At 46.4% G+C, this 27,940-nt stretch overlaps 1 protein-coding gene and 1 long non-coding RNA gene across 3 annotated transcripts in view; one reads left to right on the top strand and one right to left on the bottom strand.

Annotated features, from left to right (window-relative positions):
* The window catches only part of MYO10 (myosin X), a 227,099-nt gene that overhangs the window by 31,127 nt on the left and 168,032 nt on the right, over positions 1-27,940 (bottom strand). Inside the window, exons 20-22 of the mRNA XM_029941062.1 lie at positions 8,263-8,387; positions 8,056-8,170; positions 729-835 (exon numbers count right to left, since the gene is read on the bottom strand). Of these exons, the coding sequence (XP_029796922.1) occupies positions 729-835; positions 8,056-8,170; positions 8,263-8,387 (347 nt within the window). The remainder of the gene's footprint in view (positions 1-728; positions 836-8,055; positions 8,171-8,262; positions 8,388-27,940) is intronic.
* Positions 236-27,358, top strand: LOC115293270. Of its 2 annotated transcripts, XR_003909461.1 has the most exons (5): positions 236-879; positions 1,818-2,070; positions 2,174-2,250; positions 24,976-25,136; positions 27,156-27,358. It is a non-coding gene; the product is annotated as an uncharacterized LOC115293270 (long non-coding RNA). The 2 variants fall into 2 exon arrangements; XR_003909460.1 differs by lacking the exons at positions 24,976-25,136; positions 27,156-27,358 and having other exon boundaries at positions 2,174-2,448.

Here is a 27,940-nt window from a genome sequence, read left to right as displayed (position 1 = left end):
AAGCCTCATTATAGAGACGGGAGCGAACAGGAGGCTCCTTTGGACAAAACAGAAGAAAAACACCACAATAATAACAAACAAAGCTAAAACAAGAACCCTATCATTGTCTTGGCTAAATAAACCCATAACCCCTAATGCTGACTCTGAAGTCGCGTTGTAAACAGGACCCAAAGAGATTTGATATGGTCTCTTGTTTTCATGATGGGGGTGGGGGGTGGGGGCTAAAATGTCACAGCAGGATTGTTCTATACTTCAGAAAATGTCACAATGTGGGGTTTCATGTGGCACGCAGGTCCGAAGAGGTGGACAGAACTCAAGTGCACAAGACCAGAGGCTGCCTCACTGGCCCAGTGCTGGAGAGTGGGTCTCTGGGGACACGACGTGATGACAGCCAGGTCAAGACAACCAGGCTGCCTGCAGCTTTGATACACGACACAGAGGGACTGGGGAAACGATTTATGGATCTCAGCACTGTCCCCTCCTGTCCCTGCTCTAATGGAGACACCAGGAGGCCCCTTTCCTTCTTTCTGTCCAGGTCAAGCTGACCAGGCACTTGGCATTGCTAGTCCTGAGCACCAACTTGCGGCTCTCCACAGCCTGGTCCTAACCTCCGTCCGGGTCTACTGGAAATGAAAGCAAATGACCAGGGCTGCCCTGCCCGGGGATGCACAGTACGGAAGCCCCCTCCTGGCGCGCTCCATGGCCTCTCCCCTGTGCGTGCTGCTTACCGTGCGAAGTAGCCCAAGACGTGGGCCCGGATCACCATGGCTGCCCGGGTAACTTCTTCCTCCCGCCGCTTCTCCAGTTTCTGCTCCAGCGATTCTCGAAGGAAGACCTGCCCCGGGGAAAGGGACACATCAGGAGCAAAGAACACAGCTGGTAAGAGGAGATTCTCTCTGGGCCAGAGATCTCTTGGGGAGGTAAGGCTTTCTTCTCTCTCCCTAAGTTTGCTCCAGCCACACAGCCATGTATTCTAGAACAGTGCTTCTCAAACTCCCCTTGGGGAAGGGCTACTTTGTTTTATCAACATTCCCCTCTGTTGTGTACTAAGACTTTTGTAAAATAGAGTAAAAATATGTTACTAGAAAGGAAAAGCAAAGATTTAGAAAAGTCTCATTTTGGGGGGTTATTATGAGATTCAATGGTCATAACGGACTATGAAGTTGCCATCAATGTTTATGATCACATATCTCATCATGGGACAAATAGTTCATGGACCGGCACCAGTCCTACGTGAAGTGTAAGTCACGAGAAATCCAGAGAAACACGCTATGGTAAAAAAGGACAGAGGGGCACCTGGGGGGTTCAGTCGGTTAAGCGTTTGACTTTGGCTCAGGTCCTGATCTCATGGTTCATGGGTTCGAGCCCCACTGTCAGTGCAGAGCCTGCTTGGGATTATCTCTCTCTCTCTCTCTTCCTCTCTCTGCCTCTCCTTTGCTATCTCTCTTGCTCTCTCCAAATAAATAAACTTAAAAAAAAAAAAAAAGAGGGAGGAAGGAAAATCCAAGAACTGTGCAAAACATTACCTTGCCACACATGGAAACTCTGCGGGACTATTAGGATCACAGTATCGTGGCCTCAAAACCTTTAATGCATCTTAAAAACTAACATCAAGGGGCACCTGGGTGGCTCAGTCAGTTGAGCATCTGGCTCTTGGTTTGGCTCAGGTCATGATCTCATGGTTTGTGGATTTGAGCCCCACATGCTCTGTGCTGACAGCTCTCTCCCCCTCTTTCTCTCTGGCCTTCCTCCACTCGCTCGCTCTCTCACACACACAAAAAAAATAAGTTAAAAAAATAGCTTTATTGAAAAAATAGACATGAAGAACACAATTCTGAAGACTGTTTGAGATTCAAATGGAACCGTCCCCGCTCCATCTTGGCTTGGCCATCACCAGAATACCAGGATTGGGACTAAACAGAGCGTCGCTGTTGGCTAGCCCGGATCTGCGAAGAGGCACCTGAATCTCATGCTCAGGACATACGGGAAGCGTATCTGATTCCTGGCACTGTACCAGAATTCCCGCTAGTTGGAAAGATGTGAAAATATCAAGACCCTTCCTCAATCAAGGTAGCTTTTAATGTTATAATTTCAGAATTGCTGCATGTATAAGAAATTATGAATCGTTCCCTGGAAAAACTAGTGACACGTTTTTATTCTCTTCTATTAACAGCGTGGAAGCATTCTGGTGGCGGTGGGCAAGGGGCTAAATGACACTCTCTCACTCATGATGTTTTGATTTATGCTCTGGTGAGTCATTCCGACCTATAATGATACGTTACATTGTCTTAATAACACATTTCCCCAGACTCTCTGTTCGGTCTCTTCCAACATTTGGGTAAAAAAGCAAATAAAACTTCCTACCACCAAGTGACTCACAGGAGCTTTACCCACTCCCACTCTGGATTCCCGTTCAGTTATAAAACTCTACCACTAAGAACTCTCCTAGAAAAGTGTTTCATAGAAGCCTCTTTCTATAATTACAATTATATACTCGGTCAATGCATGAAGAGACTACATCTCTGGCAAAAGAAAAAAAAGGAAGTTACAAGTATAAAGCTTATTTAAAAAATTTTTTTCAACATTTTTATTTTTGAGAGAGCATGAGTAGGGGAGGGGCAGAGAGAGAGGGAGACCTGAATCTGAAGCAGGCTCCAGGCTGGGAACTGTCAGCCCCTAGCCCAACGTGGGGCTCGAACTCATCAACTGTGAGATCATGACCTGCGCTGAAGTCAGACCCTTAACTGACTGAGCCACCAACACGCCCCAGCTTATTTTTATAATAAAAAGTTTTCAGAAATATGAATCTGTTTATCAAAACCATGGATCAGAAGCTTTCCTCAAGACTGGACTTTAAGTATTTTAACTTTTTTGAGACTATTTTTTCAATATTAAAGATCTTCCTCTAATGCTGCTACTTTGGGGAGCATTTAAAAGAAAGTCCAGGGGCGCCTGGGTGGCTCAGTCAGTTAAGCAACCGACCTCAGCTCAGGTCATGATCTCATGATTCGTGGGTTCAAGCCCTGAGTCGGGTTCTGTGCTGACAGCTTAGAGCCTGGAGCCTGCTTCGGATTCTATGTCTACCTCTCTCTCTGACCCTCCCCTGCTCTCTCTCTCTATCAAAAATAAATAAACCATTAAAAATTTTTTTCAAAAATGTAATAAAGTCTAATCTTAGGGAAGCATGGTAGTGGCAAAGCTATAATGAAACAAGGGTCACTTCTAATGAGCAGTGTATTTATTCCATGAACAAAGTTTTATGAAGGCAAGAGTGTCTCACACCTTATCAGAAGTCTACGGAATGTCTTGGTTTAAATTACAGTTGGAGGTATACCTATGTTAGTGTTATGTTTCATGCCCATCAAAAAGAGCTCTTGCTCGGCCTGTTAAATTTACTTCCACATCTTTTTCTAAATTTTCTTTCACTAACCTGAAGGGCAAACAAATAGAGCAAAATACTTCTAAAGACCCAACTCAGCTTCATTAAGAACATTGACTCCAGGGCGCCTGGGTGGTTCAGTTAGCGTCTGATTCCTGATTTCAGCTCAGGGATCTCACAGTTCGTGGGACCAAGCCCTGTGTCAGGCTCTGGACTGACAATGGAGAGCCTGCTTGGGGGTCTGTCTCTCTCTCTCTTTCTTTCTCCCTCTCTCTCTCTCTCTCTCTCTCTTTCTTTCTCTCTCCCCCTGCCTCTCTTCTGCTTGTGCTCACGCTTGGTCTCAAAATAAATAAACATTAAAAAAGTTTTAAAAAGACCATCCACTCTGAATTCATACACCGACACACAGAAAGTCACATCAGTTTTCCCGGCGCAGTGGGGAGCTGCGGTCACATCCCCCACTTCCCTGGGCTGCGGCCAAGACGGAGGCAGCCCGACCCAGCTACTGAGAACGGAGCTGCTGCCCTCACCAGGCGCCATCGAGTGGCCCAGAAAAGGGCAGAGCCCACTCCAGGGACTGTTCTAATGAACTCATTTATGAACAAGCTCATGTGGCTTCTTTTCATCCTTTTCCCAATAGCTTGGAAGCCTAAGGATTATTCTAGTAAGATGTCTATAAAAATACCTCTTGCAGCCTTTATTACCACCAATTAAAGGGTGGAAAGTCTGGCAATATGGTGGAGGTGGTCAGAAAAATGAAAAGGGTCAGAATCACAAGGCAGCAGAGTCCAAACCAGGTCACCCTCCACTCAACCTCTCGGCGGGGCCACACCTGGGAGTCTCCCACACGGGCTGTTCTTCGGGGGGCTTCTCAGGCAGGACTCTCCCCTGTGGAACGAATACTTCCCCAGCCAATATGAACTCTTGCCTTCCAAGAACTAAATGTGTGTTACGTAAGCCAACTTTCCAGCGCCATGTTTAATTTGCCAACTACGACACTGTCCGCATCTCTCTCTGTCACGGAGGATGGAACCTTCTTTACCAGAAGACCCAGAGATTCATTAGTTTCAAGGCTTTAAATACAAGGACCTTCTGGCAGCAACACCAAGCAAAACACACACTAGTGTATAATTGAGTCAAACACCGGTCGAGGTCAAGGCTCTTTAGTGGACACAATTCGAACGCTCTAATGTTTACATTTACTTCCCAATGTTTCTGTGAATGGTCAGGCTTCCATCCTACTTCTATTTCCAATGTGTCACCAAGGAAAACTGAACTCCTCTTTAAAGACGTCCTCATCATGGGGCGCCGGGGTGGCTCGGTTGGGTAAGCATCCAACTTCGGCTCAGGTCATGATCTTGCAGTCTGGGAGTTCAAGCCCTGTGTCAGGCTCTGTGCCAACATCTCAGAGCCTGGAGCGTGCTTCGGATTCTGTGTCTCCCTCTCTCTCTCTCTGCCCCTCTACCACTCATCCTCTGTCTCTCTCAAAAATGAATGTTAAGAAAAATAAAATAAAGATTTCCTCATCTTGAATGCTTCCCTAAGCATTTCAGTCCACAGGGAGCTCTCTCTCTTGAAGAAGCTGTGTCTTTATTCCTGGAGGAGATGATACCATAGGACTTACTGGTTGTATGTGGATGTTATTTCTCCCGGCAGCACAGTAACCCGAAGGGCAATGCCCATGTCATTATGGGCGTCCCCTGGCTTATGCCTGGTCCCAAGCCTTGCTTGGGCTTGGTTTTCATAATGGACTTGTAAGTGAACCTGGATCAGTTCTTTTGATCAAAAGTCAAGAGAGGATAATACTGTATTGCAAGAACTCCATTTGAACCGTCTTCTCTAGAAAGTTTCCCCTGGGTAACTAAGTGGGTAATCCCCTCGTTCCATGCCTCACACTTGTGTTAGCACTGCACGCACACTGACTGAGCTCCTACTGGGTGCAGCATGAAGAAAAACAAGTAAGTCTACATTCTCGCCTGGGGGATTGTAGACAAGTCCACAGGCAATGCACGAAGGCACGAGAGCACGTTACGTGTCACGTGGCACTGAGGTAGGGAGGAGGGAGCTGGGCTTGGTGTAGGGGTGTGTTTTTCGTGTGGGGTTCAATGGAGAACATCAATGTCGTATCTAAGCTGAGGCTGGAAGGAGGAGTCAGCTCAATGGGTGGGATGGAGTGGGGAGGGAGTAGTATTCCAGGTAGAGAGACCTAGAAACCTATGAGGACACATCCTAAGGTGACCCCCAGTGAGCTAGACCCCTGTTAAATCCTACAAACGTGGGTGGCACCGGAGACTCCCTTCTAGTAAACAGAATATGACAAAGGTCACTTCACTTCACTTCTGTGAAGACTCCCTTGGAGGAGACTACAGCGGGACTCCGCTGCTGGCCCTGAAGAAGTGAGCTGCCACACGGGGGGAGGGCTGCTGGAGGGGTCCCGCGGTAACTGTGGGGGGCCCTCTAGGAGCCGAGAGCAGCCCTGGGCGGGGCCGCCGGCAAGAAAACAGGAGCCCCAGTCCTACAACCACAAATATAGACTCTGGCACATGAGCTTGGAAGAGGACCCTGAGCTCCAGAAGCGAAGGCAGCCCTGGCTGACACTCTGAATGCAGCCTGGGAGACGCCGACCAGGGATCTAGCTGAGCCCTGTCTGGACCCGGGACCAGTGACACTCTGAGATAATGGACGTGTGTTGTTCGGGTGACGGGGTTAGTGGTAGTTTGTTATATTGTACTATACATTGTAATTAGTACAATACCTCTGCCTGCCATCCCTGGCAGGTGTTCGGGTCTCAAATCCCTGGCAAGGATGACGTCCCTTGAGAGTAGAAGAGTTACGTCCATTCTATGCTTTCCCTTGCTGAGTGTCCCCAAATGATGCCTCCATACTTGTCACTGAGGTTATGGACTGAATGTCTATGCCCTCGCCATCTCCCAATGTGATGGGGTTTGGAGGGAGGACCCGCAGGAAGTCAGTAGGTTTGGATGATGTCGGGGGGCTGGGGGGTCCCATCATGGGATCAGCACCCCGGTAAGAAGAGAAGCCAGAGCTTGCTCTCTACCTTATGAAGACGCCCTCACCACAACCTGATCGCGTTGTCACCTTGCTCTCAGACGGCCAGCTTCCAGAATTGTGGTAGATAAATATCTGTTTTAAGTCAGCCATGTTTTGTTACGGCAGCCCGTAACAAATGATGGACTAGGAAAGTCAATCATTCTACTCCCCCCTTTTCAATGTTTATTTATTTTTGAGAGAGATACAGAGAGTGCAAGCAGGGGAGGGGCAGAGAAACAGAAGGGAACACAGACTCTGAAGCAGGCTCTGTGCTGAGAGCACAGAGCCCGATGTGGGGCTCGAAATCACAAACTGTGAGATCATGACCTGAGCCCAACTTGGAAGCTTAATCCACTGAGCCACCCAGGTGCCCCTCTCTTTTTTTTAAACATAGAGATTTTTTTGGCTAAACAGAATGTCATGGGGGGGGGCACCTGGGTGGTGGCTCAGTAAGTTTAGTGTCTGACCTTTGATTTCGACTTGGTTAATGATCTCGTGGTTTTAGACCTGCATAGGGCTCAGCGCTGTCCACGGGGAGCCTGAGACTCTTTGTCTCCCTCTCTCTGCCCCTCGCTCACTCACACTCTCAAAAATCAATGAACATTAAGGGGAGCCTGGGTGGCTCAGTTGGTTAAGCATCTGACTTCAGCTCAGGTCATGATCTCACAGTTTGTGGGTTTGAGCCCTGCGTTGGGCTCTGTGCTGACAGCTCATAGCTTGGAGCCTGCTTTGGATTCTGTGTCTCCCTCTCTCTCTGCCTCACCCCTACTCATGTTCTTTCTCTCTCTCTCAAAAATAAACAAACATTAAAAAAATAGTAAATAAACAAAAAAAACCCCAGTGTATAGGAGTAGAAACCTTAACATACTTTTCTGGTGCTGCACTGCCTCCCGAGTCAGGTGGATCAGATAGGACCACATCCTACCTTTGAGCACATGCAGACACTCAGAGGTCAACCCCCCCCCCAGCAGCCTGCCTTTCTGTGCCCTGTGTCACATGTCTGTCTTCCCCATGTGACAGGGCCTGTGAACAGAGTGAGGACACAGGAGTAGAAAGGAGATGAGGTTTCCAGCAGTTCCCAGATCTAGGGAGACCAAGTCACACAACTGATTTTATGGCTCATTTTTGCTGTTGAGGCCAAACTGCCTGCCACTCGGAATTCCTGTCTGGAATAGGGGTCAAAGCCCCATGTCAGTTGCGCCAGCACATCTGGACAATGGACTTCCCCTGGTTCGCTGGGCTGGCTTTGTGTCTGCCTGATGGGGATTCAGTCTGCTGGCCAGGCACCGCAGCTCAGGGCAGCTCTGGGCCCGGGATTCCCCACCGTCAGAAGGGTCCGGGAGCTCCCTGCACTCGAGCCAGAGCCCAGCCCTTCGTGGCACCGAACCGCTCATCCACCAACACTGGCTGACTGCCCGAGTGACAACACGCACCTGCACCCTCAGGAGCCGATGGTTCAGAAAACGGAGTTCCTGGAAAGCCAAAGGCTTCAGAGGCAATATTAACCGTCTGGAGGACAGAAAATGGGAGCACGGCAGCCTATCTTCCCCCAGGGAAACCGTGATTTATTGCAGTGGCAGGTGCTCGGGGGCCTGGGGGGTGACATGCTTTCCCGGTGGCCTCACCTTGGTCTTGCCCAGCTGCCACTCGCTGTTGGAGGAGTCGTAGAGCTGCAGCAGGGCCGTGCACTTGCCCCGGATGTCCTCGGGCACGGCCGCGTTCCTCATCAGCACTTTGTACCTGCAACAGAGAGACGCCCGGAGTCACCGTGCTCCAACTCCTCTCCTCCCGGCCCCTCGGAGAGGAAAGAGGATCCATTCAGCCCGCCTTGCCTTTTGTAAAAGTCCTGAAAGGGTCTTCGGATGGCATACCCGGCCTTCCGGATCCTCACCGTCTCCAGCATCCCGGAGTACCGCAGCTGCTTTAGCACCACCGCCTGGTCAAACTGGTCTGGCATCTGAAACACACGAGACGGTGACAAGTTGGTAAGGCCATCCCAGCACACGTGCGCATGCACACACACAACACACACACACACACACACACACACACACACACACACACACACACACACGAGACCTACACAAAACTACAGAATAGAAAGCCAACCCCACCCCCAGGTACCTGTCACCTGGCTTCAACAGTCACCACCCTGTCCATCCTGCCCGCCCGTCCGCGAGCCCTTGCTCCCTGCCCTTAAATTTCCCAAAGTCCCAGACTTCACATGTGTCATTGGTAAATAGGATCAATCCCGTCTCTTAATATAACCACAACACCATCGTATCTTAGCAGAGACCAGTAATTCCCTGGGATTAATATCCACGTTCAAATCTCTATTGTAATGATCATGAAATACCACCAGTTTTAATCCAGTTTTTTCCAAGAATCTAAAGTATCATCCAGTTGGGACTTTATTTACTTTTTGAGTTTCATTTTCAAGGCACTGAAAGAGATTTTTTTTTTTTCCGCCAGAGAATATGGAGACCCAGGGAGGGACCGAGGGAGGGGTGGGCGAGGCTACGGTGGGGAGTGCAGAGAAAGAGTGCGCTCGGCGGACAAAAGAGACAAAAATAAAAAGGAATTTTAATTTTCTCAATATCAAGTCAAATACTCCACTTATTGAGAGTTCTACACGATGGTCCCTAAGCAAATTAATCCCAGAAAATACAAACCAAAGACAAAACTCCGACCAAGACTTAATGTTCTGAAATGTATTCTCTTATCCACTCAAGTTACCAAACAAACTGGCAGCGAGGACTGGACAATAGTCTTTCAGAGTTAAGCCCGAAAGTAGGCCATTTCCCACTGCCGGCTTTCAGGGCAGTGATTTGTTTTTCAAACTCAACAGCCATCCCCTTTAATTAATTTGTATGTTGTTATCCTATACAGCTGTGAATAAAGTGACTGAAAACCAGGGCCAGAGGATGTAAGTATACTGTCACACAGTCCAAAAAAGAAAAAAGAAAGAAGAAAAAGTGGCTTAAATTTGCAATCCTCATAAAGGCACTCATTAACACAAATTTAGGCTTCAAGCCACGTTATCCTGCACGCCTCCCAAACGAGCAAAGAATCCGCGTGAGGAATGTTCTGCAAATCTCCCCTCTGGCTTTTGATGGAACAGCGTGCCCTCACCTCCAGCAGGCTCATTTCTCTTATATTTAATTTAATTTCTTCTACAAACAATGTGGTCAGCTTGTCTTTACTCAGCAGTATTCTAGCCAAGTACAGCCAATAAGTTAGGGCAAACATCCAAAAAATTGTGGCTCACTGGTTTTTAGCCTTCATTATTTAAATATTCTTAGAAAAGCAAGAAAAACACAACAACAAAAACAAAATTTTAGTATATGTGCTGCCGAAGCGAGCACAGCAACAAAAACAAAATTAAATTACCCATGGTTACTCTTACATCTATAATTATGTTTAAAAAATACAGACAGGCAACGGATCTGGAAAGATTTGGTTAAAATGTTTCCGTTATACGTATTTGGGAATAGAGTCTGAGCACTTGTGATCCACAAAGATTAGCATCCCACTGAAATTTAAAACCATGGAATAAAGCATCAGACTTTGTCAACTTTGCTAAATTCTTAATCAAAGACACCTACTAATTTAATGTTTAGTCATTCGAAGCTCAAAGACTTTTCTCGGTCCCTCTCAAGCTCTCCCCATTCCTGACCCCTGGGTTTCTCCTCAGTCTTCTCTTCCAATCCCTATTTAACAAAGTCCACACAATTCCTTAGTTTGGGACCGGTGCCTAGACCGTCCTAAAAAAATATCACAAAAATGACGCCCTGTCCAGAAAGTTCAGCCGCACTCACCATCTTCAGCCTCTCCGAGGAACATCCCACCTTCAGCTTGGCTCTCGGGCCAAGATTCATATGGAAACCAACTGCCACACTGACCTTTCCGCCACAGCGAGAGACACTGAACAATAATGAACACCATTCCTGTGCTTTAAAAAGTGCTCAGTCGCCATGACAACCCCTTCCATTCTGGGGCTAATTAGTGTGGTGTGGTGGTAGGATTTCACAGAGCCCAGGGAGGAGGGGGTGGAGCTGCCCGGAGCGGCCACTCTTTCCAGGCTCCCAGTGCGATTGCGTTTCTGCCCCTTCCTAGTAATTTAACCAGGGAAGTGGGGGACCCGTGGGCAGATTGTCGCCACGGGCAACCCACAGAGCCATCGCGAGGAGGGGTAAGCCCGTGTTTCCACTGGCTCTCTTTTCAGTTTCGGCTTCCCTCCCTGGTGAATTTCATGTTCAAAGACGACATAGCTGGGGGCTGGACAAGACACAACTTAAAGGCATTTTCCTTTCAAACCCTCACCAGTGCCCACTGGTCTTCGCCGGTCACTACTTTCCCGGAACCACAGTTCATGCTGACAGAGGCTGCCTACATGGTAGGAAACGAGGAAGTCTGGACTTCAAACACCTACTATGTGCATGGCTCCATGAATCATGCCGGAGGAAGAGTAAAAACAAAAAGTGGGGCTAGATTCCCCCCCTTTCATCAACACCCCCCACCAAGGTGGTGGGTTTGTTACAGCCGATGAAACCACACTGATACACCATCGCCACCTACGATCCTCAGTCTACGTCACAGGACTCGGTCCTGCGCATTCCAAGGGTCTGCTGTGTAAGGACAGACACCCACCATCAGAGGATCATGCTGAGTAGTTTCTCTGTCCTAAAAGTCCTCTGTGCTCCCCCTCCTCATCGCTACCTCTCCCACACCTCTGGCATACACTAATCTTTTTAACGGTCTCCGTAACTGTTGCTTAGCATTTAATTTTATTTTTGTGTTATATTTTTATTATTCTTTTTATATAATTTACTTTCAAGTTGGCTAACAATGTATACAGTGTGCTCTTGGTTTCGGGGATAGATTCCCATGATTCATCGCTTACACAAAACACCCAGTGCTCATCCCAACAAGTGCCCTCTGCAATGCCCATCTCCCCTTTTCCCTCTCCTCTGTTTCCCCCCAGCGACCCTCAGTTTGTTCTCTGTATTTAAGAGTCTCTTATGGTTGACCTCCCTCTCTGTTTAAAACTATCATTTAATTTTTAAAAAAGCAGCTTTAAGAGGGTACCTCACTGACTCAGTCGGTTGAGCATCTTGAGTTTGGCTCAGGTCATGATCTTGTAGTTCAGGAGTTCAAGCCCCACACTGGGCTCACTGCTACCAGCACAGAGCCTGCTTCAGATCTTCAGTCCCCACCCCACCCCACCCCCCGCCTCTCACTGGCTCTCTCTCTCAAAAATAAACAAACATTAAAAAAAAGAGGCAGTTTTAGGCTCACAGCAATTTCGAGGAAGGCACAGAGACTTCCCCCTTAGGCCCCTGCTCACACACACACGGCCTCACAGGGCCTGGATTCTGTCCCCCAGAGCCCTTAAACTTGGAAGGGTAGCATGTACGCCAACCCTCAATAACTCATATAGTAGAAAGCTTAATATAAAACCATATCAAAAATCAAGATTAAGCTCCTTAGAAACACAGAAGAAAGGGAAGTATGAGGGGGTCTGGGTGGCACATAGTTTGAACCCAGGTCTACCCCGGAGTTTGGGCTCGGACACTTCTATTCCCTGTTGCAGGGGAAGGGACGGTCCTCAGAGGACATGGCTCAGACAGCAGCTAAGAGGCAGAAAGAGAAGCTGGCAAGTTCAACTGCCAGTCTGGGACGGAGGGGGACATGGTGGACCCGGACACGTATGCTTCCTGCGCCCAACTTTGATGGCAATGGTTTTTAAGATAAGGAGCCAACGGAGGCTTAGAGCAAGAGGTGAATGCTGCCAGACCCAGCTGTAGAAGGATCCCTGTGCCGGCAGCGGCACAACCGGAAACAAGACCAGACGAATCGCCAAGTAGGTTCTGCTATCGTGCACATCATGAAATACTATGCGGCCATTCAATACAAGACTTAATGAAAGATGCACCAGGTGACCCTCTGGCTTTTTTGCAAGGTTGAGAAACGATGCAGGAAAGTATGTATGCAATGACCTCACCAGTACAACAACAACCCAAACCAAAAAAACCAAAAACCAAAAACCCCTGCCCAATGTATTATGTGTCCACGACTATACTGGCATATGTCACTTTATCGTGTTTCACAGATACTGCGTCGTGGTTTTCTATTTCTTATTTATTTATTTTACAGATTGGAGGTTTGTGGCAAAGCTGTATCAAGGCAGCCGGCACCACTGTTTCAACAGTATTTGCTCACTTTGTCTCTGTGTCCCATTTCGGTTAATTCTTGCAATATTTCAAACATTTTCATTGTGATGATTAGGACTTGCTCCAAACTCAGATGATGCTTGTTTTTTTTGTTTTTTGTTTTTAGCAATAAGTCATTTTTAAGTGAGGAAAAATACACTTTCCCCCATTTTTCTATTTTTTTTATTGCACACTTAGTAGACTACAGTATAGTATAAACCTAACTTTTGTATGAATTTCCAAAAAGTTCACTTGACTTGATTTTTGTGATATTCACTTGCTTGCGGGGGTCTGCGACCGAACTGCAGCCTGTCCATCTAGTGTGCCCAAGTCTAGACAGCGCATGTGCAGAAAAGCACCGAAGACACGCACTGGGTCCTCACTGAGAAGGGGGCGCTGCCATGCGCGCTGGGAAGGAAGACTGCTAAGAAGAAAGAATGAAAAAACTAGGCTGCACTGAAGGAAGGAAATCACCACACATATACAATATAAACGTTCTCTAGACGGCTACAGGCTTCTGAAGATATTTAATACATAATATTTTTTACAAGGTAAAAACGTAGATAGTGAGTAGAATCTAGAAGTCCTGCATGGAATACAGTGAAGAAGGGAAAGAGAAACATGGAGGCCAAGGGCGGAGCTTTCATCCTGGAAGGATACATGAAAGTAGAAACAATCTAAATGTCCATCAACAAATGAATGGAGAGGGGCGCTCAGGCTGGCTCCCGTTGGTACAGCATGTGGCCTTGATCTTGGGGCTGTGAATCTGAGCCCCACATTGGGTGCAGATTACTTTTTAAAAAAAATTTTTTTAACGTTTTATTTATTTTTTATACAGAAAGAGACAGAGCATGAGAGGGGGAGGGGCAGAGAGAGAAGGAGACACAGAACCAGAAGCAGGCTCCAGGCTCTGAGGAGCTGTCAGCACAGAGCCTGACGCGGGGCTCGAACCCACGAACGTGAGATCTGACCTGAGCCAAAGTTGGAGGCTTAACCGACTGAGCCACCCAGGCGCCCCTTAAAAAATTAAAACAAACTCCAAGTCAATGGATAAACACAATGTAGTACATCTAGTCACACAATGGCATATTATTTGGCCATAAAAAGGAATGAAGCACTAACACAGGATATATGAACCGTTAGAACTTTGTACTAAGTGAAAGAAGCCAGTCACAAAAGACCATGTGCATGTTATTTGTTTGCATTCATAGGAAATGTCCAGAAAGGCCACTCTGCAAAGACAGAAAAGAGAGTGCTTAGGGCTGGTAGAACTGGTGGGGGCAGCAGGGTGGGGGGTGGGGAGGGGATAGCCAAGGGTAGGTTTCTTTGTCAGGTGATGAAAAAGTTTTAAAACTGTGGTGATGGTCGCACTTACCCATGAATACACACAAAAAAAACCACTGAACTGGACACTTCAAAGGAGTCCATCGTATGGTATGTGAATCCTATCTCCATAAAGCTGTTTTGTTTTGTTTTTTTAAGTATTTTAAAAGCCATACATACAGACATGGATGCATTTAAAATGGACAAACAGCAAGGGATGTGAGAGAAAAACCTTCATCCTGGAGACAGGATTGAATGTATTTAGTTTCAGGTAATTAACTTAAAAAAAAATCCTCAAGTATATTGTAGTATAGAGGTGGAATTTAAGGAAAGGTATTAAGCAGGCTGTGTTTTAGCTTATAGGCAAGTAATAAATTGTATCATGTATCTTGAATGTATCATAGATAAGCTGCTATATAATGATTACCACTTCAGACAGCTGTGAACTTAGGTGATTAACTAGTTGGTACTTAACCTTCTAATTTCTGTATAAGTCTAATTACATGAAATAGAAGTTGGGGTTCTGATTTTTTACTTTGCTTTTCTGTTTGGAGTGTCATTGTAACTACCGTATTGTAAATGATGGAAAATAATTGCATATGTTAAAAAAATAAACAAACAGGAAAAAAAAAGGAAAAAAATCGGAAAAAATGTTGGCCCCTACAATCTTAAAAAAAAAAAATAAGATTTCAGAATTCCTAGACAAAACAAATGACTGATAACAGAGCATGCTAAGTAAGACCTCCGCCCAAATCCAATTACAAGTAAGCCGGACCTTCTGCAGCTCCAAATCTAAATAAAAGGCAAGAGAGGGAGGGACCCAGGGCAGGGGAGGCACCTCACAACCAGGAACAGAAATAAACGCTTTTATAAGTTAATGAATCCGATTGCCCTGAACATTACCTAGCCGTTCATAAATAAATACTGCATGAAGTTTCTAAGAAATATGAAAGCAAACTTGGAAATAGCTGCCTGTCTATAGTTCAAGGACATGCGGTCTGTGCTTACTGTAGAAAATATAGGGAGTTCATATTCTATGCACCCTCAAAGTTCAAGTGTTTCTCTGCATTTGAGAGGACTCTCAGAAACAGGCCGAGGAGCGCTGAGAAGGCAGGAGGTGTGGGAACCCGGCCTGTCATGGGCCGGGGCCAGCCAGCGCTTCAGGGAGAAGGTACTTCTCTACCATGGGTGGGCGAGAAGCACAGAGGATTCTATTCTGTAGATGAGGAAGCTGGAAGGGAAAGGCCTCTATGACCTGGTCAGGCTAGTGTAAACCCCTCCTTAAATCACAGAGCTAGAAAATTAAGTCTCGAAGAGCTTAGCGTTCCCGAAAACTAGTATTTGAATCAAAATTGTACACAACAGGGGCACCTGCCTGGCTCGGTCCGTGAAGCTAGCGACTCTTGATTTCAGGGTTGTGAGTTCAAGCCCCGCATTGGATATAGAGATCACTTAAAAAAATAAAATCTTTAAAAAGAAACAAAAAAACGAACACATCAATATTTTCCTTTCCGAGGTGTTATAAAAGCAGGGGCATAGTTTCACAGGGTACAATTCTCAAAGGAATAAGCTGGAAAGTTCTTCTGGGAAAAGCTGAGGATGGAGTCTGAGGAAAAAATGTGCTCTACACCCCAGGAGCATTCCATCCTCTGGGAATACAGAGATATTCTCTGAGGTTTCAGCATTAGCAGGGGCCTTAGGACCCAGCCTGCAGTGCTGACTTGGTCTAAATACAGATGGTGTAATAATCACAGTCAGATCAGAAACTGGTTCAACACATTGTGAGTTCAGTGGAATATATATATATGTATATACGTATGTGTGTATATATTTATATGTGTGTGTATGTGTGTGTGTGTGTGTGTGTGTGTGTGTGTATATACATAGTTAGTGAACAGAGAAAATCTTTTGGAAAATGAAATCGCAAGCTCTAAGTAAATCCATCTTTGGTCACGGCGGTGCCGTTAACACAGGCAGAGAGAGGCTGAGGACGCCCTTATGAGCCCCGGGTAAGGAACAGACAAGCAAACGTTCTTGGACCCACTCATGGTTGCACCTCCACTTGCATCTCTTCCTCCTCCCTGGGTACCTGCCAGGTACGTTCCAGAAGAGTCGATACACAACAGCACACACACACTCGGATTGCACTGAGCTACGTACATCCCATGGAACCAGCCCACGTGGGATAACATATTTCATACGAATGCTTTTGTTTTAATAACAAATACCAAACACAACTCGATAACTCATGTGCATGCTTCTGTCCATTGGCTACAGTTTATTTCTAGAATGAGTCCTTCCCTCCCTTTTTTTGGAAATACTTAATTTACTCAAGGTGTAAAAACTAACCACTTGATATGATCGTAATGTCTTGAAGATTAGGTAGAAGCAGCCATTATTTCTAAATCCATCAAATGTATTTATTAAGAACCTCCCAGGGGCATCTGGTTAAGCATCTGACTTTGGCTCAGGTCATGATCTCATGGTTAGTGAGTTCGAGCCCCGTGTCAGGCTCTGTTATGACAGGTTGGAGCATGAAGCCTGTTTCATATTCTGTTTCTCTCTCAAAAATACACAAACATTAAAAAAAAAAAAAACTTTCCCTTGACTGATGGCAACCATACAAGTAACATCATGAAACGCATCTGTCCCTCCTTGGACTGAACAAATGCAGTCCTTGCTTTGGCTCCAATCTGCTTAGGATGCAGTACGCCAGTGAGCCCCAGGCCTGACCATCTAGGTTCCTCGGATCACAGAAAAATCAAACAAGATCTGAGCATTATACCAACAAGTGCCTGACTGCCCTTATTAGCAGCTTAATAGAAAATTTTGCACCTTTCTATCTTACAGGACTTAATCTCCCACCACTTCTGGTAGGCGGTACACTCTCAAAGTGAGTAGTATAATATTCTAAAAGAAAGAGTTCTACTTCTTCTCATATTTTTTAATAGATCCTGACCTCGTGGTTCACGAGTTCAAGCCCCGCATTGGACTCTGTGCTGACAGCTCAGAGCCTGGAGCCTGCTTTGGATTCTTGTGTCTCCCTCTCTCTCTCTCTGTCCTTCCCCCACTCATGCTCAATCTCTCTCTCTTTCTCTAAAATAAATAAAAACATTAAAAGTATTTTTTAAAAACATAAACCTTACCTCCGATAACCCTTCTTCAACTTTAGAAAATCAGAGATGGCAGAAAAGCTTACGAGGTCGATTATGTTACACTAATAAACTATCATTCCCAGCCTAATAATGACTGAGAAAGTCTTACAATAGGGCTTCTGTCCTTCACCTTACTAATTAACCAAAAAAAAAAAAAATTAAATAAAAAAGATGTAAGGTCTCTCGATCTTTATTTGCTACATCAGACTCTTCAAAGCAGTTAATAAATATTGAACAGAAATTTATCATGCTTTGAAGAGTTTTCAAAAGCACGGTTACTAAAGCAGCAATATAATTTTCCTGACCCTGAACAGGCAGTAAACAAAAGCCAATTAAACCAGGGACAAAAGTTCTTTGTACTCACATCCGTCCTTTCCCCCTGGGCTGCTGGACATTTTACACAGTTGTTGCCACTCGCTGATTTTCACGTTTTGCGCAGAGGCAGAAACTAAATTCTCCCAGTGGAAGAGGCAGCCCCCCTCCCAGGTGAGGAACAGGAAGCAACATGGTCACGTGACTGGCTCCGGCTGCGAGGCGGTCCTGGGGGTCAGACTAGAAAGCATGGAACGTTCTCCCTCACCAAGCACAGCCCTCACACTAGCGAAGCGCAGTCAGCACCCTGAGAAGGAAACGCCGAACTACTGCAGCTGGGCTGCTGTGTTCACCTCAGATCTGTGCAACCCCCAACTACTCAACAGGAAAGGGGAAGCCGGAACCAATCTCTCTCTCTCTCTCTCTCTCTCTCTCTCTCTCTCACACACACACTCACACACACACACCCGCTTTCGAAGGCATAGCGTTAGCCAGTACATACCAAACTAAGACAAAGCCTTCCATTTCACATCCAAGGGCCCACAATATGGCTCCAGTCTGCCTCCCAGTCAACATACTCCTACAGAAACCCTATATTTTATTCAAATTATGGAGAACCCTCGCTGTTTCTGGACCAACACCATCACTCCTGTCTTCTTCAACTGGAGACAGCATCACCACCAGAATGTTCTCTTGTGTCTGTGTTGAGTTTCATGGATCTTCGAGGGGTCTCTCAAACATAGCATCTTCAGTAAATAAACCTGTTCCTAATGCATCTGACTGCCACCACCTGTCACCTCCCTCTCCTTTGCTAGCACACGTGTAACCTGCCTGAGGATGCGGCCTTGATCATGCGCTTTCCCAGGTCATGCATTTTTGCACGTCCATTAGACACATCCATGTGAAGTCCTCATCAGGTGATGCATTCTTTCAAGGGAGGAGCTGAGCTTTACGAATTCATAACTAAATTTGACTGCACACATCAGATATGTACACACTTGTTTACACTAGGGTATTGCGTACATAAAATTGTGGGGGCGCCTGGGTGGCTCGATTGGTAAAGTGTCCAACTTCAGCCGGCTCAGGTCGTGATCTTGTGGTTCTTGAGTTCAAGCCTTGCACTGGGCTCCCTGCTGTCAGCACAGAGATTGGACCCTGTGCTTGGGATCCTGTCTCCCACTGTCTCTGCCCCTCCCCTACTCACAATCTCTGTGTGTCTCTCTCTCAAACATAAACTTACATACATACATGTACACGTAAAATTGTGGTTCTGTCTATAGAGGTTTCCAATGTACTTGGCAAGGACTTAGAAATATTATCAAAAGACAGTACATAAAAGGAAATTCATTCGAATTCATTAACTTCTCTCTGAAAGACACTTAAGACAAGCAACACACTGGGAAAATATTTTTAAACTACGTATTTGAAAAAAATAATGTATCCAGCATATATAAGGACGCTTTAAAAATTAGGGAAAGATCTGGACACATCATCAAAGAAGATGCAGGCATGGCTAACAAGCATATGGAAAGATATTCAGCAGCAATTATTCTGGGAAATTGCAAATTAAAACAGCGAGATCAACCCATTAGAATGATTAAATCCAGAAAGCCATCCCAATGGTGGCAAAGATGTGGAACAAGAATGGGAATTCATAGCTGGCTGGATGCAAAATCGCACAGCCAGTTTGGAAGATGGTTTCTCACAAAGCTAAACACAGTCTCAGATCTCTTAAGGATTTCGCCAACGGAACATACCAAAAGCTACAAGTGAATGTTTGTAACACCTTTATTCATAACTGTCAAAATCTAGAAGCAATCAAGATGTCCTTCAAAACATGAATGGACAAATAAACTGTCCATTTATCCAAACAACGGAATGTTAGTCAGAGACTTTACAAAAGGAGCTATCCAGTTGCTCCCAAGACACGGAGAACCTTAAATACACAGTGCTACGTGAAAGCAGTCTGAAATGAACGCACATATATACTCTTTGATTCAGATCATGTGGCCTTCTGAATCCGGCCTGGCTGCAGAGACTGTATAAACATCAGGGATAGCCAGAGGCTCAGCGGGGAAGGATGAACGGGGAAAGCACAAGTAAATTTTAGTGGGTGGATAAAACGGTGGATACACGACCTGATACATTTGCCCAAATCCAGGGAATTTTAAAGCACCGGAGCGAACCCTGGAGGACCCCAGGAAATAATGCGTACTGTCACAAAAGCATCGACATGTATTACAAATCCATGACCCAACCTCACTGAAGGACTGGGGGCATGGCGGGCTTAAGTAATTTTGGAAACGGGCTCTGTAAGACTCAGAGCGAAAGGAGCCACAGAGGAGCACATAGGTGTTTCAGCAGGTTGAGTGTCGACTTCGGCTCAGGTCATGATCCTATGGTTCGAGAGTTCGAGCCCCACATCAGGCTCTGTGCTGACAGCTCAGAGCCTGGACCCTGCTTCAGATTCTGTGGCTCCCTCTGTCTCTGCCCCTCCCCCACTCAAATTCTGTCTCTCAAAAAATAAACATTAAAACAGAAAAGGAGCTCCACATAAGCACGGTAGTGTGGCTGGTGGAGTTTCTCCCCTCAGAGTACGGGTTCACAATTCTCACGCTACTCTGCAATTAAATGGATGGCAGATGGTGGGAGCCACGTTTCTCACTGCCAGAGAATTTTCCAAGAAAACCTTAATAAAACAAATATATCCAGCTAGATTTACTTGTATGAAAACAGCAGAAAAACTCTTTTTTAAAAAAGTTTATTTATTTTGAGAGAGAGGGATTACAAGCAGGGGAGAATTCAAGGAAGGGAGAGACAGAGAATCCCAAGCAGGCTCCACATGGATAGCATGGGGCCCAATGCGGGGCTCGAACTCATGAACCGTGAGATCATGACTTGAGCTGAAACCAAGATTCAGACGCTTAACCGTCTGAGCCACCCACGCGCCCCTGAAAAATCCGGTCTGATGCTGGCTTCCATGGCACTCTAAAGAGTGCCAGCCATGAGGTCAAAGTGGTCCTTAAAACGTGCTTCAAGAGAACATGCCCAGAACACAACTAAAAATCCAGTTATTTTTTTTTAACTACTTATATGATGTAACCAGAATGTGTTTCTATAAGAAATGGTTCAGCTGCAAAATATAAAGTAACTTTTCAGTATAGTTTAAGGACAGATGTAAAATAAATTGGGAGATAAAAATAGGTTCATTTTGGAGCACCCGGGTGGCTCAGTCAGTTAAGTGCTTGACTTCAGCTTAAGTCATGATCTCCTGGATTGTGAGTTTGGGCCCCGTGTCGGGCTCTGTGCTGGCAGCTCAGAGCCTGGAGCCTGTTTCACATTCTGTGTCTCTCTCTTTCTCTGCTCCTCCCCCACTTGCACTCTGTCTCTCTCTCTCTCTCTCTGTCAAAAATAAATAAACATCAAAATTTTTTTAAAACAGTAGGTTTATTTTCTCCATTAAGTTACCATTAAATGACAGAAAAATGCATCCAAGGGTTGTTTTTTTCTTTTCTTTTTTTTTTAGTTTACATTTGAAAGAGACAGAGAGAGCATGCATGTGCAAGTTGGGGAAAAGCAGAGAGAGAGAGAAGGAGAGAGAGAATCCCAGGCAGGCTCCATGCTGTCAGCGTAGAGCCTGACACGGAGCTCGAACCCACGATCTGTGAGATCATAACCTGAGCCAAAATCAAGAGTCCGGCACTGGGGCGCCTGGGTGGCTCAGCTGGTTAAGCGTCCAACTTCGGCTCAGGTCATGATCTCACGGTTCGTGGGTTCGAGCCCCGTGTCAGGCTCTGTGCTGACAGCTAGCTCAGAGCCTGGAGCCTGCTTCAGAATCTGTGTCTCCCTCTCTCTGACCCTCCCCTGTTCACACTGTCTCTCTCTGTCTCTCAAAAATAATAAAAATAAAAACAAACAAACCAGTCTGACACTTAACCAACAGAGCCACTCAGACGCCCCCAAAGGTTTTGTTTTTTAAAATCAGAAATATGGAGAAGGTATAGAGGGAAAATCCTGTGTCTCTGGGTATGTTCTATGCACATATCAACATACAACTGTATGCATTACATACACACCTACAAGCACTTACAGGTAAACACACACTTTGGTTTTGTTTTTTGTTTTTTAAAAAAAGGCATCTTGTCCTCACCTACTGAAATCCCAGTTAGGACACACAGCTGTCTTTCCACAGCTCTGTAGCAACACCACCACCAGTGGGCATTTCATTAGCTCCCTAAGCGAGGACGTTTAGCTTGTTTCCAGTCTTGGCAGTGTTCCATTTCTCTTTTACTGAATGAAAGGAAACAAGAAAGAGGAACAGCAGAGCCCCCACACGGGTGGTCCTGGAGGTGTGGGCCTCCCTCCTGGCCCCCGAGGGTCCCTCTGTTTCATGGCGAACTCAGTCTTGTGCTTCTGACGGCCAATGGTTAGGCGCACGGAGAACTGGAGGGTGATCCCGCCCTCGTGAAACCCAGGGTCTCTGTCCAACCTCCACCCCTAAGGAAACACGATTAGAGACAGGATCACACTACCGGACGCCCTCGGCTCCCAGTTTACATAGACCGTCGCTGGTGGTTTGACATTTTCATCAGCCAGAAAGTAATTACTGACCTGAAGACTCCAGTGACTTAATTCTGTCAATTTCCAACTATGTTCTGGTGTGTTAGACCATGGACATTTGGGAGTTTACCTGTCACACTGTTACAGGGTCATTCCATAATATTTCTAGTCCAAAGGACGGAGAGAGATCTACAGGGATGGGTTATGATAAAAGACCGTGTCTTAAACTAATTTAAAATAGCAGCTACTCCTCCCTGAATGGAGACCGTGTTTCCACCAACGAATTAAGTGTTCTGCAGGCATCTCTCTCCATCCTTCCAACCGCCCTACTGATTATATCAGCCCCTGACATCCAACTAGACGTGTGAGAGAGGCAGAGAGAGACAACTATTCAGGAAATGGGACTAGCTCACATGTGCCCAGCACTTTGCAACTTCCAAAGTGCATCACATGCGTGGTAGCACGTGCTCTTCTCCACCACGCGGGAGGCAGCGCAGCTATTAGTCTTTTCATTATACAGGTGCAAAGAACAAGCGACTGGGGCACCTGGGTGGCTCAGTCAGTTAAGCGTCTGGCTTCGGCTCAGGTCATGATCTCACAGGTTTGTGGGTTCGAGCCCCGCGTCAGGCTCTGTGCTGACAGCTAGCTCAGAGCCTGGAGCCTGCTTCGGATTCTGTACCTCCCTCTCTCTCTACCCCTCCCCTGCTCGTGCTGTCTGTCTCTCAGAAATAAATAAAAAACATTTTTAAAAAATTAAAAAAAAAAGAGAATGAGCAATGGAGCCACACCAACAGCAGTTCCCAGGACAGAGGGGTGGGGCGGGCACCACGCCTAATATCGGAATCTCTGCAGGTTCTGCAACAGAGTCCCCCTGGTCCTCGTCTCACCAACAAGACCACGTCCAAGTGACACTGCGTCAGCGTCAATCAAGTTGAAGCGTTCTGTTCCAGTCTGTATTCGTGAATCCCTAACGGTGGTAGTGAGGGTAGTAATAGTACTCTCTGTACCAAGAGTACTAGTAGTAACAGCAATACCAACAATGACGACCAATGTACCAGGAACATGTGCCAGACACTACACTAACTTTATTTAAAATTTTACTTATTTAAAAAAAAATTTTTTTTTGAGAGAGAGGGCACAAGTGAGTGACAGAGACAAAGGGGGAGAGAGAGAAGCAGGGCTTGAACGCACAAAAACTCTCACGATCATTATGTGAACCGAAGTTAGATGCGTAACTGACTGGGCCACCCAGGTGCCCTTGAAGATTTTATTTAAGTAAAACATTTTTAATGTTTCTTTATTTTTGAGAGAGAGAGAGAGAGAAAGTGCCAGCAGGGGAGGAACAGAGAGAGAGAGAGAGAGAGGGAGATACAGAACCTGAAGCAGGCTTGGGGTTGAGCTGTCAGCACAGGGCCTGAGGCGGGGCTCCAACTCATGAACCCGGTTTCCTGCTTTTCACGGCATGACCTGAGTGGAAGTCAGCCACTTAACCAACTGAGCCACCCAGGCGCCCCTAAGATTTTAAGTAACCTCTACACCCGACCTGGGCCTCGAACTCACAACCCTAAGATGAAGAGTTTCATGCTCTACCACTGAGCCTGCCAAAGTCGCATACCCTAAGGCACAGAGAGGGCAACCAGCAAAGAGTCACAAAGCGCCTCTGAGACAGAGCAGTCTCAGGGAGGGCAGAGTCACACTACAAACGCCTAGCCGCCCTGGGCGGGTGGGGAGTTCCTGTGGTCCTAAGGTTTTTATTACTGAACAATGGCTTTTGTTTCCTGGTACATTTTCCCTGAATATTCGTGAATGAAATTCATCACAATAGCTCTATCTTGCTAGCAGACTTTATGCCAAAACAGAAATGAACTTCTAAGGCTTAAAAGTCAAACAAGACAATGAATTTAGTTAGGGCAGGGGGTGGCGAGCCGCAGGCCCCATCCGGCTTGCCACCTGTTTTTGTAAGTACGGTTTTCTTGGAACGTGGCCACGCATTGTCCGTGAATACGTTCACATAACAATGGACAAGCCTAAAATATTCACTATCTTGCCAGGTGCAGCAAAGAGTAGGCAGATTGACCCCAGCGAGAATGAAAGCCGGGCAAATAAAGCACTCCACGGTGAAAACTGAGGTGTAGTCTGCCCGTAATTGTATATCCCATTTCCCAAAAATCAGTATTAAAAAAACTGTAGAAGACCGCATTAATAATTTTGACAAGCACTACATGTTGAAATAATATTTTGGTTATGTTGGGCTATAATATATTATTGAAACTAATTTCACAAACACCAACTTTTTTTTACATTTCAAGGCAGTGAGTGGGAAAATTTACATGACAGAGAGGACTCACATTTCATTTCTACTGGACACAGCGGCGGCTCTAATCAATCAGGCTGAGCCTGATTCTTTCAGGACTTGGAGCCATAGCAGAGGGCTTAACATTATAATTCTATTTGTATTTGATACTTGGAGCATACTTTTATATAAATGAGTTGTTAGACTATTTTAATGCAAGGCTTAAATAGAGACCAAAATAAAAATCTATTAGGGGTGCCTGGGCAGCTCAGTTGGTGGGGTGTCCGACTTTGGCTCAGGTCATGATCTCACAGCTCGTGAGTTCAAGCCCCGCGTTGGGCTCTGTGCTGACAGCTCAGAGCCTGGAGCCTCCTTCCGATTCTGTCTCCCTCTCCCTTTCCTTCTCTCTCTGCCTTTCTCCCACTCACAATCTCTCTCTCCAGAATAAATAAAACATCAAAAAAAAATCAAAATACAATGTATTAGTTTTCACCAGAAACAGTATCTGTTACTCAGAGATGAAAACCGTGAAAGACGCCGTGAGTACTTTCTACAAGGCTAATGATCCTAAAGAAATTAGACATGAGGAATATCTGTTAATTTCAAATAAAGTGTGACCTATCGACACAGCTCTCAAACAACAACAAAAATAACTGGATTTCATTTTTCCTGATAATGTACTTTCTAAAGTCACGCCAGAAGATTCCGAGGACCTTCAGCTGGTTCTATTTTTGCCAGGCCATGGAGCCTAGCACCTCCAGCACCCATGGGAACAACGAGATGGGCACCGCTGGGGGAGTGTGTACTGAAGCTAGATGGAACTGGCCGAAAAAAGGGCCACTCAAAACCTGGTAAGTGAATGCTCAGAGAGGCTGCAGCTCCCGGCCAGCCCTCCTGGGTCCAGAACAAGCTCTCTGCCTTTCATTGTGTCTTCAGGACGTTTACTCATCCGAATCTTAGCTACCATTGTGCCCACATCACATGCCTGCTTCCCATCCCCACAAATGGCCCGAAAACCACTCACATTGAATGTCTGGTCCAATGTGTCCTTGCATTTACAAGAATGCAAACCTGCCCTCCTCCACAGCTTCTTTCTCCCATTCTTGTTCCTTTCCGGTTTCCTGCTTTTCACGGCAGCCCCTGCACCTGCCGCTTGGACTCCCGTGCCTCCCCAGGGCCGGGCGTGGAGAATACAGCGCACTGTGGGGTTTCCTTCCCTCCTTTCCGGCACACACAGGGCACGGACGCCCCCAACTCTGCCTCCCTCTGGGCCATGAATCCCCAGGAAAACCCACACGAAACTCTCAGCCTTCGGGCCTGCACACCAGACCCCACTTCGGGGACAAGGCATTCGGGGCTTCGCTGTGAACACGCTCTGCCACTCATGTGGGAAAGACAGAAAGCAGCTTGTTTCTGCAAACAGGGAACCCCTGGATTGTTCAAAGGAAAGCTGATACTTAATTATCACTGAAGGAAAAAGCTAGGGCTTTCTCCCTGATTTAACAGTGAAACAGCACATAGCCGTATTTAATATTTAAAAGTGGGCTACTCTGCCCAGATTTTCATTACCCCAATCAGACCTCACATAACCCTATGGAGGCAAGGGGGTGAGTCAGGAGCAGGATTTCCTTATGTGCGTGAAGGGGGTGCGGCCAGTAGGCATCAGGACCTGTAATGAGATTCTCTGCTCTTCCTCATGGAAAGACCAGAAGGGCATCACTCCAAGTGTGGCTGGGGACAGGGGCCAGTCCTTGAGGAGTGGGATCCCTAAAGTAAGAGTCTGCCCTCAGGAGCTTACAGCAAACAGGACATGGACACACCATCAAACTACCAGTTCACAGGGGCGCCTGTGCGGCTCAGTCAGTTGAGCATCCAACTTCTGCTCAGAGCATGATCTCACAGTTCGTGAGTTCGAGCCCCACGTCGGGTTCTGTGCTGACCACTAGTTTGGAGCCTGGAGCCTGCTTCAGATTCTGTGTCTCCCTCTTTCTCTGTCCTTCCCCTGTTCACACTCTCTGTCTCTCAAAAATAAATAAATGTAAAAAAAAATTTTTAATAAAAAAAGAAAAGAAAAAATTACCAGTCCACAACAAATTGGCAATCATGAAAAAAAAAACAAACGACTCTTTGTGACAGTGGGAAAAGTGCCGTTCTAGAATATTCCAGTGACAATGTTGGGTAATGTGTTCTAGACTATTTCGGTGTCAATGGTGGGTAATGCCTATAAGAAATTTCCTGATAACCGTGCATATGCAAATCTGTTATTACATTAATTTTGCATTAAGTAATAGACTTATTTCCCTTTCTATTGTTTAATATCAAATCAGGCTCATAAATAAGGCGAGCGTATTTATCTAACTCCTTCCTCAAAACTGTTACAAGTGTAAAATGTCTATTCAGAAAATCTGATATCGCATCCTGGCTAAAGGTTCTCTGAACGGTACGCAAGATAAACTGCAAATATTTTTGCATTTCCGTCTTTCCATCTTCATCCTCTTCACTCCTCACTTGCAGTGTTATTCTCCGGCGGGGCCCGTCAACCCCCCCCCCCCGCTCATGGACCTGGCACTGTATCCAGGGCAGCCATCCTGGGAATGAGATCATTCCAAGCCCACCAGGCAAAGCCATCCACTCTGCCAGACACTCACTCTCCCAAGCTTGTTCTCGGGTGTGGCTCTGCCACAGGCCCCCAGTCTGGTCCTCGGACCAAGTAGAGAAACCAGGACCGGAGTGGCGGAAGCGGGGGAGGTGATGCAAATCTGCTGAGGGGGGGCCCCTGGGAAGATTTTCCCTTCCTAAGAAGATTCCTTTCATGGGATTCCTTTCACAGGTTAATATTTACTCTAAAAGTCTTTGTTTGCTTTGTTCAGAGATGTATCCGGAGGGGACAGACAGGTACTCAGAAACCAGCTGTTCAAAGAACCGAATGAAGATATTCTGTGAAGACGCAATGGCTGCCCCGTGGCAGCCATTCTGCAGCCTTGAGGGAGGACCAAGAGAACGGCAGACACATTGACGTGAAGCCCCAACACTGTGGAGCCTCTAAACAAATGCTTATTAATTGTGACACTTACAAGTTGTGTCGGCTAAGTTATTCTGTGTCTTGTTGCTTAAGAGTCAAGGTTTTTCCAAAGGGAGACAGAGGAACAGCGCGTGTGTGACAAGCCCGTACGGTGTCTGGTTAGATGGAAGAGGTCCTGGGAAGGAAGGGGCACCAGTGGGGAATGGGCTTAGGCTCCAGAAAGATCAGGATCCCTGGCAGAAATGCAAGGTTGCTGTATGGCTTAAAATGTTATGGTGGCTAACAGGGTAAACTTCCAAAACACCCGTAAGGCACGTGAGCAGCACGGCAGAGGTCAGCACCGGCAATATGAGCTGGGACATGATGCCAAGGCCAGATGGGCATCACAGGGCCGTGGTCGAGTTCAAATCTAGGTCAGAGTCAAAGACAGAACGCATGGACGGAGCGCCTGTGGCCACGGTGAGCGCTACAAGTTAGTGGCTTCATGCGAAGCAGCCAAATAAGTCAGAGGCCTGGGACAGGGCAGTTCTAGAAACACAGCGCTCAAAACCTCGTGAGACCCTGACAGGGAGGGAGGGAGAAATGGGGCCCCTCGGAGGAGGGCGGCGAGCTGGCTGGTGACAGATGCCCTCC

Source organism: Suricata suricatta, chromosome 6 (assembly GCF_006229205.1).
Source record: "Suricata suricatta isolate VVHF042 chromosome 6, meerkat_22Aug2017_6uvM2_HiC, whole genome shotgun sequence".
In the NCBI taxonomy this organism is placed as follows: domain Eukaryota; kingdom Metazoa; phylum Chordata; class Mammalia; order Carnivora; family Herpestidae; genus Suricata; species Suricata suricatta.
Note: the sequence above shows the minus strand (reverse complement) of the source record. Positions and strands in the feature narration are given on the sequence as shown.